The following is a 15,200-nucleotide window of genomic DNA, read 5'->3' on the forward strand; positions in this document are numbered from 1 at the left end:
CATAGACATATGTTAAATAGAAAATAGTAAAATGAAACTATGCATGGGAATGTTGAGTAAAAGTACTTACTATAGGAGATAAGATAGGATTTTTTTAAATTGTAATACTATTGTCTAACAAGAGAAAAGAAGTTTCATGTCTCTCCCTACTAATTTTCCATATCAGGCATCATCTTCGTGTACAGAGCAATCAGATGATTGTTCAAAAACCCAAGTAATTCTTTCTTTTATTACTAAATTGCTGCAATACAAGAAAAGGTCACATGGTAGGGTGGCATTCTGCCAGTGTATGACAACTCAGTGATTGTGATTTTTCAACCGTATTATTCTGAGGACATTGTGGTAATCAAGAACTATCCATAACTAATGTATAAATAACTGCTTGCTTATCTCTACCGTGATCCAACTCAAATTATAGATACATAGCAAAAAGCTTATGATAGAAGGTAGGAAATGAATATTTAAAGGTATATTGTACATTAGATCTTTGTGTGTAAATATGTTTATTTAAATAAATTAATATATACATATATATATGTGTGTGTATATATATACATATACACACACATATATATATATATGTTTTATTAAGAACCTTTGTAACCTACAAGTTTGTGACTGTTATTTGGTACCTAACATAATTTTTGCCTTCCAAAGCTACTTTATACTTCTTAAAAATAGTTTCCTTTAAAATCAGTGCTGTTCATCCAGAAATCACTGTGTTCAAGTGGCTTTTTTTAGTCAGACACTTTAGTTTGCAAGAATATGACTTTTAAGTTGGAAAGCTGACCGCTAAATAGTCTAATTTACATACCTTTCTTTAGAAAGGTATGTCCTTTCTTTAGAAAAGGACCTAGGATAGTTAAACTTAAAATACATGGTGGATAAAATTTTCAGCATGGTTAGAACTTTCTACTCTTTTTTTGTCTAATCACTTATGATGATATAATCAGAAGAGGTTTTGCCATTCAAAAATTATTTTCTGAATTATTTCCACACCCATAATATTTTTAGATTATATGAATTATCTTCATTAGTTTTATCACTAGCCTGAAAAATAAACGAAAGAGGAATGACAAATCAGGTAAAGAATTGGTCAAGGTATAAGTCAAAGATGATAAAGGTTTAAGAAAGACTCAACTCATTCTAATTTTAGGCATGCATATGTGTGTGTATATACATGCATATGTATGTAGATACACATATTAAAACAAAAGTTATAAATTCACATTTACTTTAAGAATTGTCATTTACTTAGTTTGGTGGTTTAATATATTTAAATTGTTGCTGTAATATAATTATAAAAAATACTTACTGTCATCAGCTGTTCTTTTTCTCGGAAGACAGCAGACCAAGAAAATATAAGAACTTGGTTCTTATATTAACTTGGTTAACTTGGTTAGAAAAGTGTTTCCTTAGCAGAGTCATAATTTAAGTATAAGGAAAGAGGACTTGTATTTGTGCCCATAAGAAGATGCCTCCTAACTGGTGTTTGTTGTTGCTGCTGCTATTGCTTGTGGTTGTTTTTGTTTTGTTACCTATTCTTTTACAAAGTTATTGAGGTTTTATTGGTTTTTTAAAGTGATTTGCCTATAAATGTACAGATGGAGGAGACAGCTTTTAAGGGAAAAGGCATGGACTCTAGATTGAGGTTGTTTTTAGTTTAGTTTTGGTGTAATTCTCTCTTTACCCTATTTCATAGGTTAGCAGCCAATGATTAGGTAAAAAGATGGCAACAGACATCAGAAATATATAACCACAGCAAAGGCTTCTTTAAAACCGTTGCTATTAAATTGTTTTTTTTTTTAAATCATACTACCAAGGTTCCAAATGTTCTTTTAAAAGGTGTATTTAGTAATTCTTACTGATTTTGACCACTGCTGTTCATTTATCAGTTTAACTGAGTTATGGCTCTTAATCACATCTTAGTGCCCAAAACTTCTAACCTGAAAAGAAAAAAAAGAGAGAGAAAACTTTGTTACTGGCTTTCTGACAATGGCAGGGAGTGTGTTAAACCAGTGTAAAATTCAATTAAACTGTCTAGCCAGGTTTTTGAAGCTGAAATGCAGACCCTTTCTGTTAAGCTTCTTATTTTCCTGTGACCGACACCGGTGGATGCTGGGTTATGCCAAAACCAACAGGCTGTAAAGTACCTTGTTTCATGCTCCCAGCTGATCAATATTTTTATTTTCCAGGCTTGCCCAGAAATCTGGAGGCAGTATCACCTAACGGTGAGTAGAAACACCTTTTTTTTTATTTTCCCCAAGACCTAGCCTATTTATCCTTCTCTGAACTGCTGACCATAAAATATAGACAAGCATCTTCTACTGGAAGATAATAAACATCCAAGAGTTTTTGCACTGAGAAAGCAATAATATACTTTTTCTCTTCTTCCCTACCCACTGCTCTGTTCTATATCTTCCTGTTCTGAAAAGAGTTTGTTTTTTATTACTCACATCATTTAATGATTACATCATGATACTTCTCCGTCTTCCTACACTACACTCATGAAATTAAAGGGAAAAAGTATGCTAGGAGCCATAAAAAATAATAGTAATCCAGTGTCTTTAAAGTGTTGTATTATCTACGGTCCCTAAGCATACAGTCCATCATATCTTCCATAATCATTTTTCTGGCTTTATTGAAATTTTTGCACATATTTTTTTTAATGAAGCTAAGAAAAGCTTAGTGTATCTTTTGCATAGAACAATTCAACTGTCATATCCTTAAGCTCCTCTTGACTTATTCAAAGTGTATAAACATCTGCTTAATACCATTCAAGTTATTCAATTCTCTGGTTTCCTTTTATTGTGAATTTAGGCTAAGTAGAAGTAGAAAGCATAATTTACTATGGAATCAATTGGCTAGTGCTCAATATTATGAAGTCAGTTTATTTTTAATATTCAGCTTCAATAATTTCAATAATTCACCATAGTAGTCATTTTTTAATATATTAAATGTGTTATACTGCGCAAGATGCAATAATAAAAAGTATTCTTGTAGTTCTGCAGTTGCAACAGTATTATAAAAGCTCTTCCTTAAGGTTTAACGTATTAAGAGGGTTTGGTTATAGGAAGACAGTTAGTAAAAATAGAAAGGACGAAGTTTTTACAAAACATGTCTTCTTACTGCTCTCCCTTGTAGAAATAAAAAGTAAACCAAGCAGTGACTCAGACTACCAATAAGACTGTCACAGGCCCAAGAAGCAATGAATAATGCCCGATGGTTTGTTTTCATATCGTTATCACTATTCAATTTATGTAAAGATTCTCAGTAGAAAGCTGTAATTCCTCAACTGTCCTTCAGTCCCAAATTGGGTTTTGTGAAAATATTTAGTGTTATACCAAAATACACACGCACGCGCGCACACACGTATCCCCCTATATATGTTACACATATATGTTCTAGGTGTAACTCTTATGGATACATTGTATTTATACTTATATAGCAATTTTTTTATCCTAACATACTATGGTGAAATCCTTATAGCCTAAACTTGATTGAAATCCAATCATATATTTTTCAAAATGATAGTCACTTTTTGTAATTATATAGCAGTTTTTTTAATCAGTATTTTTATTAAATTATAGCCTAATGGATTTGACACTGTTTCTTTTCCCTTTTCCCCTAAGTTAGAGAATTCCAGTCTTGAAAACGTGACATGTGGGAAGTACTATTTTAAAGCCACTGTTTTCATTACTTGCACCTATATTCTTTAATATAGCTGTCATAGAAGAATAGAAATTGGTATTTAGTATAACAAATATTTGAAGGTTTGTTTAATAGTGTAGCTTTTGAAAAACATAAATTGTAAAGAGAATAGTTGGGAAAAAATAAATGAAAACAAAATGAATTTCTCATTTAGAGAGTTACAATATCTTCTATTTATAGGTATAACAAAATTATTTTGAAAAATCCATTTTTCTCAATCTGGAATTCTGATTAGTTTTCAAAATAATATTGAAGGTAACTATCACAATTTATAATTATCAAGTTGAAGTTAGTGATTGGTAATTTAGAATTAGTTTACTATGCAAATATACATGCTAAGCTAGTACACTTATAAACATGTATATATCAGTATCAATTTTCATCTAGAATAAAAGTTAAATAATTATGTAGATAGGCAAATCCAAATGTGTGTAATTAAGCAGTATTTAATCTTGAATAAAAGCAGGATGCATGGTGAGTTTAGTCATCTTCAGCTCTTTTACTAGGCGATGGACTGCCATCTATTGACTTATAGTAGCCCTCACATGTGAATGTGGCATCACTCAGCAATGACCAAGTAATGAAGCCTAGGTTAGAATTGCCACTGTACATTCCTTTAAACTACTCTTCCTAAAACTCTGGAAATTTCCGCATTGAATCATTGATCCATTTGTTTTTCTAACCCAAAATGTCCATTTCTTACCCAAAATGAACTGTGCTTTGGGGGGAATAAATTGATTAGTATATCCAGTTTGAAAATGAGAACTTTTCAGTTACTTTTATCTGGTTTTTATCAGTAAGACTAGAAGGACATTTACACAGCCTCAAGTTTAACAACTGTAATTTAAGGTCTATTTGGGAATTGCTCTCTTTCTTTAAAAAAAAAAAAAAACAGTTTATAGGTTAAATAGAGTGTTATTTCTCAAATACACAACAGTGGTGGTGAAGCTGAATGGTGTAAGTGGACTTGCAAAATGTTCCAAATCATAAATTTCTTAACACATTCTAAAAGTAAGACAAAAGTTAAAGAAGAGAAAATGTTCACTATTTTCAGCAATTAAATGAGATGAAATAAAGTTTCCTTAACAACTTGTATCTGAATAAAACAGCTTTTTAGCCAAACTTGACTGGACTTCACTACATTAAAAAAAAAAAAAAACAACAAAAAACTAAGACCATCATTCTAAAGGGTACATGCCAGTAAAACTCTAATAAAAAGATACTATATAGATAGATAGATAGATGTGTGTGTGAATGTGTGTGCATGCATATTATAACAACTAATTTGGCTATGGCTATAAAATTGTCATGTAATTTAATGACTTTAGATGATCACTTTGGAGCTCTGCATAGGAAAAAGAAAAATCTATGATTTTATTTAGCAATTAAATAATTTTCCCAATTAGTTTATGTATTTACCTCCTTCAGAAATGTTTATAACGTTTTTTAAATCTTCAATACTATAGCATTGTTCTTGTATTTTACTTTCTGTTATATTTTCAGGTTTTGGTAAAGCCTGACTTTGAATATTCTTTTTCATGTTTCAGATAACTCATTCTAGATAAAAATTTCCCTCTTTATTCAAGAAGGAAAACCCCTTCCCCCATTCCCTGTCATTTCTAGTTTCATTTATATTAAAAATCCTAGGCCAAAATGGCCACCAACAGAGTTTTACAACCAACAGAATTTTTAACTAGTAGAGGCTATAATTTGACATGCTTTGGACATTTTGTTAATCTTGTTTTTAATCTACTTACTTTAAAAAAGTAACCAGGAGTTTGCTATCTGGGGGCTGTGTGTGTGTTAAGAATCAAAAAGGACAATGCATCTTTTATGTTTAATTTTGCGCCTGGATTGCTTTGTGTGCATTGTTAAAATGTTACAACCTACCACCTTTTACTTTAACTAAAAGTTTAAATAGGAAGCAAATGTAACCTTTTTGGAAGAATTACCTTTTAAATGGTTTCTTTATATATAGTGTTTCAAATGCCTAGACTTCACTTCAAAAAGTAAAATGCTTGCTGTCAGGGAAACGGTAAGGAGTATGGTTTCCTTGCCTTCCTGTCTAGCCTAGGAAAAAGCTTGTGACCAGAGTTTACTAGTAATCGATACTGTCTTACCTGAACCAGTTGAGTGTCAGAGTGTGGACCATAATTAACAATATTGTTTCATCTTACCACTCAGTTTTCTCTCCTTACCTGGAAACATTACTTTAGAAATGTATTTTCTGGGTTTTCACATTATGGAAATGAGAGTTTTACACTAAACAAGAATGTTACTCTAAAGTAAGTAACCCTAAATGTGAACAGATTTAAATTTAACTTTAGAGCGATGTTTTGTAGTCCAAAAGGAAGGAATAATAAAGTGGGATTTGGTTGTGAGGCTATAGTTATCCAAAAGTCTTTATCCTACAATTGTGATGAAGATAGGATGGGTAAGTTTTCTAACTGCCTAAAACTAAAGTGGGTTTTTAAAAATACAAAATTTCCAAAAGTCAGCCTCAAGCCAGAATCTTTTCTTTTTGTGGGGGGAAAAAAGTCCCTCTTTCTCTCTTAATTGAATACATGTTGGGAGTCCTACACCTCTTTCTGGGAGCTCTTCGGCTACATGAGCAGAACCGCAACACCCGCAAGAACCGCATCCACAGTAGATACCAAGTGACATGTCTTTTTTCATGTGTGTGTTTAAGAAAATAGAACTGGTTACACGTTGTATTTTAAAGTGTTAGAAGAACTCCATAGAAGAGTGAGAACTAGGCCTCACTCTGTTTTAGAATTATTTAAATCAACTTTTTTTTTTCTTGTACCATATCTTGAGGCCTGGCATACAGATTATCATAAACTAACACTTTGCAAATTCATTTTGGAAGCTCTTTGCTAGTTCAATTCAGTTTGCCAACTGCCTCAAGAACCAGGAGCACCCTTGTTTAAACTGTAGGGGTTCCCCCCTCTGTAGCTGGTGTTGCTATTTCAGTATTTTGATTGGTTAAGTGTTGCTATTGAGATATTACATCTCTGTCAAATTTTCAGAGATTTAGTTTTCATTAAAAATGTCCTTAACACTGAAATGCTGCTGAGGTGAGTGTAATCATGCTCTGATGATTCAGAAGGAACAGGACTGTTTTGTAGTGCCTCGGGGCCGTCTTCTCATTGTAGTACTTACTATAAAATATATCAGACCGCTTTATGTTTCAAGTTACTTGGCACCTGAATAAAAAGAATTTCTGAATGAGCACTGATGACTATTTTCTAATACTTCATATATGGTGACAGAGATAGAAGATACGTTTGAACTGTGACTAAAATTGTAAAATATTTTTCAGATGGAAAATGTATGTGAATACTTTTATATTTATTTAAGTACTCAACTTGTTCTCTAAAGAATTTAGTGTCAACATTTAGTTAGCAATTTTTTTACTTCAATCTTACCATGTTTAGAATTTACTATAAATGTAATTACTACACTTACAGAGTAGGTCACCTGAGTTTTATTTTTAAGTCTTTATTTCAGTGTCATGCTGGACCACATTTTTCTAGAACTTATCATTGGAAGCAATTGGAAAATGCAATTTCAAGGCAAATGAAACCTGGAATTATCAATTTCAATAAATGAGATTCATTTAAAAATAAATACAATTTGCTAAATCATCAAAAAGCAATTTTCTAAAGCTTCTGTAAAAGGAAGAGGGGGAAAAAGTGAACACTGTGAATTACAAATGCACATGTTATTTTTCCTCTCACAGTGTTATCCTCAGAAATTTAGAGATGGTATGTACACAAACTTATTTATAAATGGGAATAGAATAAAATTTAGATTTAGATATTAAATTTATTAGTATTTATTGAAGCACATAGGAAAACCTTCATACTTTCTTCTTTTCTAAGAAATACTGAGGTGTCATCCCCTTCAGAGAAAATTTCCAACTTATTTTATCAATGTTTTAATGCAAACATTAATTTGTTTTAAATGAGAAATCACTATGGCGTATTTTGAGTATGTTTTTTTCCTGTGTTAATATTTTTATTATCAAGTGTTTTATAACATTAGTTCTGTTGTAAATATAAGTATTTCAGGTAATCAGGCAATGAAAGGTATGCAGCATTCACACAATTTTTAAAAGATTCATTATAAAAATGTTTTGGCCTAGATGCAGCTGTGTTTTTGCCATCTTCTAAATATCTGAAGATATGTCCAAATAACCCCTCATCATTTCTGCTCATTTTCTTGGTAGCACATGTTGTTCAGTAATAAACTGATTGAAACTGAAGCTCTACTATAACAACTAACTTTTCTCATTTGACAGTCCCTGTGCCTTTTTGTCTGCCTTTAGTAGCTGGGGGCAAAGACCATTCATTATATTTAGGACTTACATATTTACAATATGGGCTTCAAGTGTTACTTCTGTTTTAAAAATTTAAGGGGATACTCATTACGGTCTTCCTTTTCTTTCCTGTTAGCAAATGTTTCTCCTGAGGATGATAAAAAGATATAAATTACATTTGAACTTTTTACTACCCTTCTCTCTCTTCCCTAGGTATGTTCACCTTTTTGATACTTAAATTGATACTTAAATTCTGTAGTGATTAAATTCTATTTGTAAGTATTTATACTTTTAATATATATAACATTTTTAAAGCCTATTCTTCTTGAGGAACACATGCATTATTCATTTAATCCCAAATAAAACTGTTGTTGTTTTTCACTCACAACTCTACACTTTTAAATAGTGCCCCTGTTATAACAAAAATGAATATAAACAGGTAGCCTGAAAATTTTCAAACTGCAGTTTAATACTGTATAGTATCTGACTATAAAGTAAGTTGTAGTTTAAAAATCTGGAATGTTAAATGATGCCTATTCTTGGTCACGTTAACCATACATAAAGAGAGTAGAAGTAGTATGTAGAATACTTTTAGTATATTTAAGTGATTCTTTTTCATGTGTATTTTGAACAGGTGATTCATGTCATTCCTTAAATAAATATATTCCAACTGATTGAGTTTATCATAATCTCCTCTGGACATTCCAGTGCAAGAATAAAAGTAGATAAAGCATACTGGACCAATAATATTTGTATTAAACTTTCCTTCTAGTAGTCATGCATGTAAATGACATGGTAGATTACAGTAATTCCTAACAGGTCTTAAGTATTTAGGAATCACTTAGTTACTCACAGTCATGATCAACCATAACCTTTAAGGGTTTTGGTCAATCATTTGAATAATCTTCAGGAAAAGACTCCTGAAAGAATCCCTTGACTTGTTGATATGAATAGTCTCTCTGAACTAGTGTTGTATTTTCTGTTACAGTGTAAACTGTATTAGTAATCTTAAATTGAATTAAGTTTAAGATTTTAAAAGCAAAATCTCTTAAATGACTAAAAGTTAATGAACTATTGATAAAATCAGTCAGATTTTAGACTTGAAATTCATTTGCCATTTGATCTCCACATACAAGAAAGTCATGGGAGTTATGTTTTTGTACATTTGTAATTTTTCTTCAACTGTTTTGAACTCAGCAATGGTCATTTAGGGCCAACGTCCTTAGTTTTTTGGAAATACCAAAAATATTATATGAAGAAAAATGCCACATGTTTAGAGACCATTTGATCAAAAAGTTTTTTAGTATCTTTGGAATTAATATAGGCCTTTGCCTTAATTGATATACCAGTATACTGGTAGATCACATTTCAAATAGGAGTTTTTCCATGGGAATGTTCAGAAATCCCTGCTAGCTTTGTAAAAAGAATTCATGTGTGTGTGTCAAATGGTAATAAAGCTACCAAATTATTTTTTTTTACTTTTTAATTTATTTTTGAGAGGACACCAGTGGGGGAGGAGCAGAGAGAAAGAGAGAGACAGAATCTGAAGCAGGCTCTAGGCTCTGAGCTGTCAGCACAGAGCCCCATGCGGGGCTCAAACCCATGAACTGTGAGATCATGACCTGAGCCGAAGTCAGATGCTCAACTGACTGAGCCACCAAGGCATCCCTTCTTTTTTCTTTTTTTTAGTTTATTTATTTATTTTGAGAGAGAGAGAGCATGTGTGAGTGAGAGAGGGGCAGAGTGAGGGGGAGAGAGAATCCCAAGTACGCTCTGCACTACGGCCCGATGGAGGGTTCAAGCCCATGAACCATGAAATCATGACATAAGCCAAAATCAAGAGTTGGAGGCTTAACCAACTGAACCACCCAGGCACCCCAGCTACCACATTAGTTTCATTCCTTTTTTCAAAAGTCATATGAAATCAAATCTATTATATGGATTATGAGGTCATCTTTATAACTTTGTAATATACCCATCTCTATAAATGCCGATTTTATATAAATACTGTTCTTTACATGTATTTGTGGATTACCCCCACATTTCTTTTCACTTAGGGGAACTAAATTTTGGATCATTTATTAACTTTGTTCATACAGTAAAATCTCAAATTTATCTTTCTTGGATCTCTCCCATTTCCTTTATTTATAACTATACCACATTTCCTCCTTGTTTACTAAAGTCCTTAAGAAACATGCAGTAAAATTGATTTGGAGTGGCAAACTCATCCGGAGGAAATTACTAGGGAATGTTTATTACAGAGAAAAGAATGCCAGCTTTGAGATCAGACATTGGCTCAAATTCTGTCTCTTTAATTTACTAGATAGTCAAACCTAGTTAAAATATTTGGCTTCTAAGATCCTTGGTTTCTTCATCTGAAAAATGGGAATGGTGCCTTCTTGTTGTAAGTATGTAATGAGTCAATAAGTGTAAAGTACTTGGCACAATACTTAGCACATAGCCCATATTCAACACTGTGTGAGCTCCAATAAAGCAAACCCATAGACGTCTCACACCTGTAGAGATGACCTCTGGGCTAATAGCCCAAACTCAGACTATTGTAATGTCTTTTGAGAAGGCTATTGTTTACCTAAAATGAGGAGATTCATAATGACCTCTTTACTTTCTGTCTCCTAAAAATGTTTCCTTTTTATAATTACTGAAGTTAAAATACTCACAAGCACTGTCTTTTGTTAACAAAATTATTTACCTCGCTTTTCATTTTCTAATTATTTATCCTCGTCCTTTCTAGAAATGTAGGTAATGTTTAAGTATAGCAAACTTTTTTTTTAAATTCGATTTGCTCAAAAAAATCATTATAAAGACATTTAAGAAGTAGGTCACAAAAGATATTTAGGCTACTTCTTCTCCTAATGAAAATGACTATATAAAATTTGTGCCATGTAAAGAAATACTGATTTTGAAAAATATATGATCTAACTATATACATTAGTAAACATTCAGTTCTTAAATGGTAACTTCAGTGTCATCTGAATATAGTCATCTATCATAAGCAAATGAAATTATATAAATCTTTTGCTTTTTTAATATAGATTTTCATATGAAATCAAGTAATTCCCACTCACACGTAAACCAGTTCTATAGGGGTAGAGGGTTTATGTTAATCAGGTGAAAATAGCATCTCAGTTTTTTTGTACTTCAGATAAAACTGCTTCATGCCTTCACATGACTGATGCCAGAAACAAGCCTGATTTCACAGCAAGATGTGGAGGTGTAAGAGCTCCACCACTTCTACACTGTTTTTATTCTCACATAGGTCCAGCAAAAAAGACAACACAAAATTAAGCATCTTCTCAATGCCTGTGATTTGTATTCTTGCAAAGCGCGTTCCTATTCCCTGTTGTTCTTTATTTTAAAGACAAGCAGGAGCTAAGATAGGGCATATTGTAAAAGCAAAAAAAGCATTACTTTCCCCCTCTTTAGACAGGTCCTTCCAGCTGTGGAGTTCTCTGCCTTTGTGACTGTGGGTTAAGAGTATTTCACATGAATAAGCGGGTTTGGATGGGGAGGGGGAATGCTGTGTGTTGTGAGTCATGTGAAGTTATGGTAAAAATGAAAATACTGGTGTTTATTTGAATCCTCTGTGTTGTAGCTAATAAATATAACAGAGCTACAGTTCTATTATTCTACAGTTTTCCGGTGATGGTTTATATACCATTATATGCAAAATATATAAGCAAATTTGAATATGTTAAGTAGTTCGTATGGTTGGAAGATATATACTAATGTGGTTTCTATGTTTTATAGTCTACCCCAATAAGCTTTCAGATGAAGAATCCATGGATTCACACATGTATGTGTTCTTTTCTGTCCCTTCCCCCACATCCTGTCTTCACACCCTCCTCATCCCTCCACCCTGCTTCAAAGCTTGTGGTCCCTTTTCCATCCGCGTACTAAAAGGTTCTTTGTAAACCAGGCCATTTGTCCATCATTGTTTGGGGTCCAAACAGTGGTAAGATACCCTGTCACCGATCCCGCGTGCTATGAATGGCAGCTCCTCTCCGGACAATTGGCGGAGGGGCCGAGAAATATTCCTGAGAGGATTATTTAACCTTTCAATTTAGAGGGCACAAAGCCTGGTTGATTAATGAACTTTCTGATGGGCGCCGATAAGCGGATCTATTTCTTTATTTCCCCTAAAAGTGATTCCTTCTCCTGTCCATATTACTATAATCTTAAACCTAAAATGTGGCAAATAGATTAAAAAACAGCACTAAAGAGTTTATCTGGCTGGCAAACTGAAGGAGCGAAATTAAAATTGGTAATGACAGCAGTGGCTCAGCCTCATATGTGGTTTTTAAATGCACTGTGTATTTTGAAGAGACTTATTCTCCAGCGCGCCTGGTAATGACTGCTTTTGGTGCACAGTCTGGGGCTGGCTCCTGTTATCCCCCCCCCCCCCCCCCCCCCCCCCAAAAAATGAGTTGTGTTATCTGGATGGCTGCAGACACATCCGCGGCCCCCGCTCTCACTGCACGGGCAGACAAGGTCGATAGCATTACAAGGTATTTGTGGCAGCGCTTGTTTCAGTTTTCAGAGCTGCCAGTTTCCAGGCGGATTTGAATTACAAAAGAAGAAGCTGGCATGAAAATTGAAAGGTTTTATCGGCTGGTCTGAAGCCTCATAGCACATTGCTTATTTATGCAGTCCATTTGCACCAGGAAATATAAAAAGGAAATACATTTTTAAAATAAGGCCATAAAGACCCAGATATGTTTAAGATGGCAAATAAAATATAGATACCTATAATATCTTTCCAGGAAACGATTTTCACTTAATGTTGCACATTACTTCAGAAGAGCATTTATGTTGCTGTCATAAATTTGCGCATTCGTGTCACTGTGTAGGTAGTCCCTGGGGATTAAGAAGGAAGCCTTTGCTAACTTACTTTAAAATTAAAATAGACGGAGGGATAGCCCTGCAGTTTGAGAGCTACATTGGAAATATTTAAATAGGGTGGTAAATTAAACTTAAACTAACATTTTTGCATTCCATGTAAAATTAGCTATGGCCCAGTGAATAAATGCCACTACCTTTGGAGAAAATTGGGATGCTTTTTAAGCCATGAAGATTTGGAGCATTCAGGGAGTGAATTACTGTGATCCTTACTGTCTTGCATATGCTCATTGTTCTCTGCTTACTGAGGTTTTCTTTTTTTGTTGTTGGTTTTTTTTTTTTCGGGGAGGGTTAGGGGGGAATATAGGGTGGGATCTCATTTACAAAAAGAAAAGTGATAAATAAGTTTAATAGCTTCTTTTTATGAAACCTGTGCTTCATTTATTTTAGTCTTCATATATATCGCCTTTTAGACTTTTGCCTAATGCTTAATGTTGTGAATATATACCATCTTTTCAGTATTGAGAGTTACCAACAATTTACCTCTCTTTGTATTGCTTTAGTATAGTCTCAACTTAGTGAAAAAGATACACTCAGGCAATCCCTTATACTCTTGGTTACATAAAATGAAGATACACGTATACAAACACACAGTACTGAAAGGCCTTGAATAATCAATGGTCTTACCACTGGTCATTTGCAACCTTCGACCCATTGGTTTGTAAAACTTAGTATCTGAAAGAAGTGTAAGGAGGAAGTTAGATGTGTATAGAAAATATCAAATCAATAAAGCAACACTTTTCATTCTGCTGTAGTTCAAATGAACACTGTTTTAGAATCCATTTTCCAATAAAGCAAATTACTCTCAGCTAAACCATGAGAGATGCAATTTTTTGCAATTTTCATTTTCACCAGTGTCTGGTACCTTTCTCATGTTTTCATGACCTGGACTAATTATTTCATGTAGTTTTTTTTTAACAGAGAAAATATCAAAAGCATACACGTCTGCTGCATGCTAATGATGTGCTGTACATTTTTTCATGAATTTTCATAAGGATTTTTTTCTACGTAGCATGTGTGGCTTAATGATGTAATCACCCGATAGACTAGAAAATGCTCCAAAGGAGACGTTCCGGTCTGTTGTGTACATAATACATGTTTCAAAAATCTGCCTAATTAAGGAATTATCCAATGGATTGGGAGTCTGTTGGGTACATGACATAGTTTTTTTTTTTTAACACATAAAAGATATAGGTGTATCATTATATATGGTACTTTTAATGGCATTTTTAGGATGTAGGGGAAATTAGTAGCAATGTCCTCTGGAATACAATTGAATTTTTTTTCCCCTGGGGAAAAAAAAAAGAAAGCTTAAAAAACTTTATGAAGGAACCTTTGTTTTAAAATAATTTCAAAACCTTTAGTTTGGGGAGAAAATTCCTCCCAGTATTCGTCAAAAGTAATACCGTGACTGTTTGCCAGAATGGTCTACAAATGGAAGACTTCGTCCCAAACCGTGGTTGGAACAGACCTAATGTCCTCGTCTGCAGGTGTGAGGACTGGCCCCAGAAAAACACTGACAAGGGAGGACAGGACCTTTGTATCTTTGGTCATATCTTGGGATCTTGGGATCATCATTTTTGCCTTGCCACAGACTCAGCTTTAGTTCAGTTCACTACACAACTATTTGCCTAACTTTTACATTTCTTATTTGCATTCCTTTAGGCCCCAGATTTGATTTTAAAATCTTAAATACCTACCAGTTACATTTCACTGGAATTTATATTGTAAACAATACTAAAGGAAAGGGAGGGCATTCATTCTCTTTTCCCTGCATACTCTTTATAAAACTAAATAAAATACTTAAAAAACTGTATCTGATCTCTAGAGTAAGCAATAAAAATAATATCTTTAAAGAGGAAAAAATATATATTTTAAGTTGAAACTTTTCTGCTCAGCTGTTAAATTCATGCCATTGGTCACTTCAACCAATGGACTTTCACCATGATGACCTAACATTTGGGGTAACATTTTCTTGGGAAATACTATTTAATACTTGGGTTGGATTTTTTTTTTTAATACATGAATATTGGGGTGGCGGGGGGAGGCTTGTGCTATTAGAAAGAATAATTTGATTTGGAAATATTTTCAAAGAATTGGGTCGTTCTCAAGCATGAAAAGCATATCGATTTAAGAGGTCTATGAACAAATGTGACTTGTCCAGAAAGACTGGAGCTAAGCTCAGTATTAAACGTTACATTTGGTCATGAATACATTTACCCCAAGTACTTAATGTATTTGCTTTTTAATA

At 33.3% G+C, this 15,200-nt stretch overlaps 1 protein-coding gene across 4 annotated transcripts in view; it reads left to right on the forward strand.

Moving 5' to 3' along the window:
* Positions 1-15,200, forward strand: part of ZCCHC7 (zinc finger CCHC-type containing 7) — a 255,900-nt gene that overhangs the window by 224,202 nt on the left and 16,498 nt on the right. For all 4 annotated transcript variants that reach the window (XM_030294442.1, XM_030294439.1, XM_030294441.2 and 1 more), the window contains one exon: positions 2,196-2,231. In XM_030294442.1, the coding sequence (XP_030150302.1) occupies positions 2,196-2,231 (36 nt within the window). The remainder of the gene's footprint in view (positions 1-2,195; positions 2,232-15,200) is intronic.

Source organism: Lynx canadensis, chromosome D4 (genome assembly GCF_007474595.2).
Source record: "Lynx canadensis isolate LIC74 chromosome D4, mLynCan4.pri.v2, whole genome shotgun sequence".
NCBI lineage: Eukaryota > Metazoa > Chordata > Mammalia > Carnivora > Felidae > Lynx > Lynx canadensis.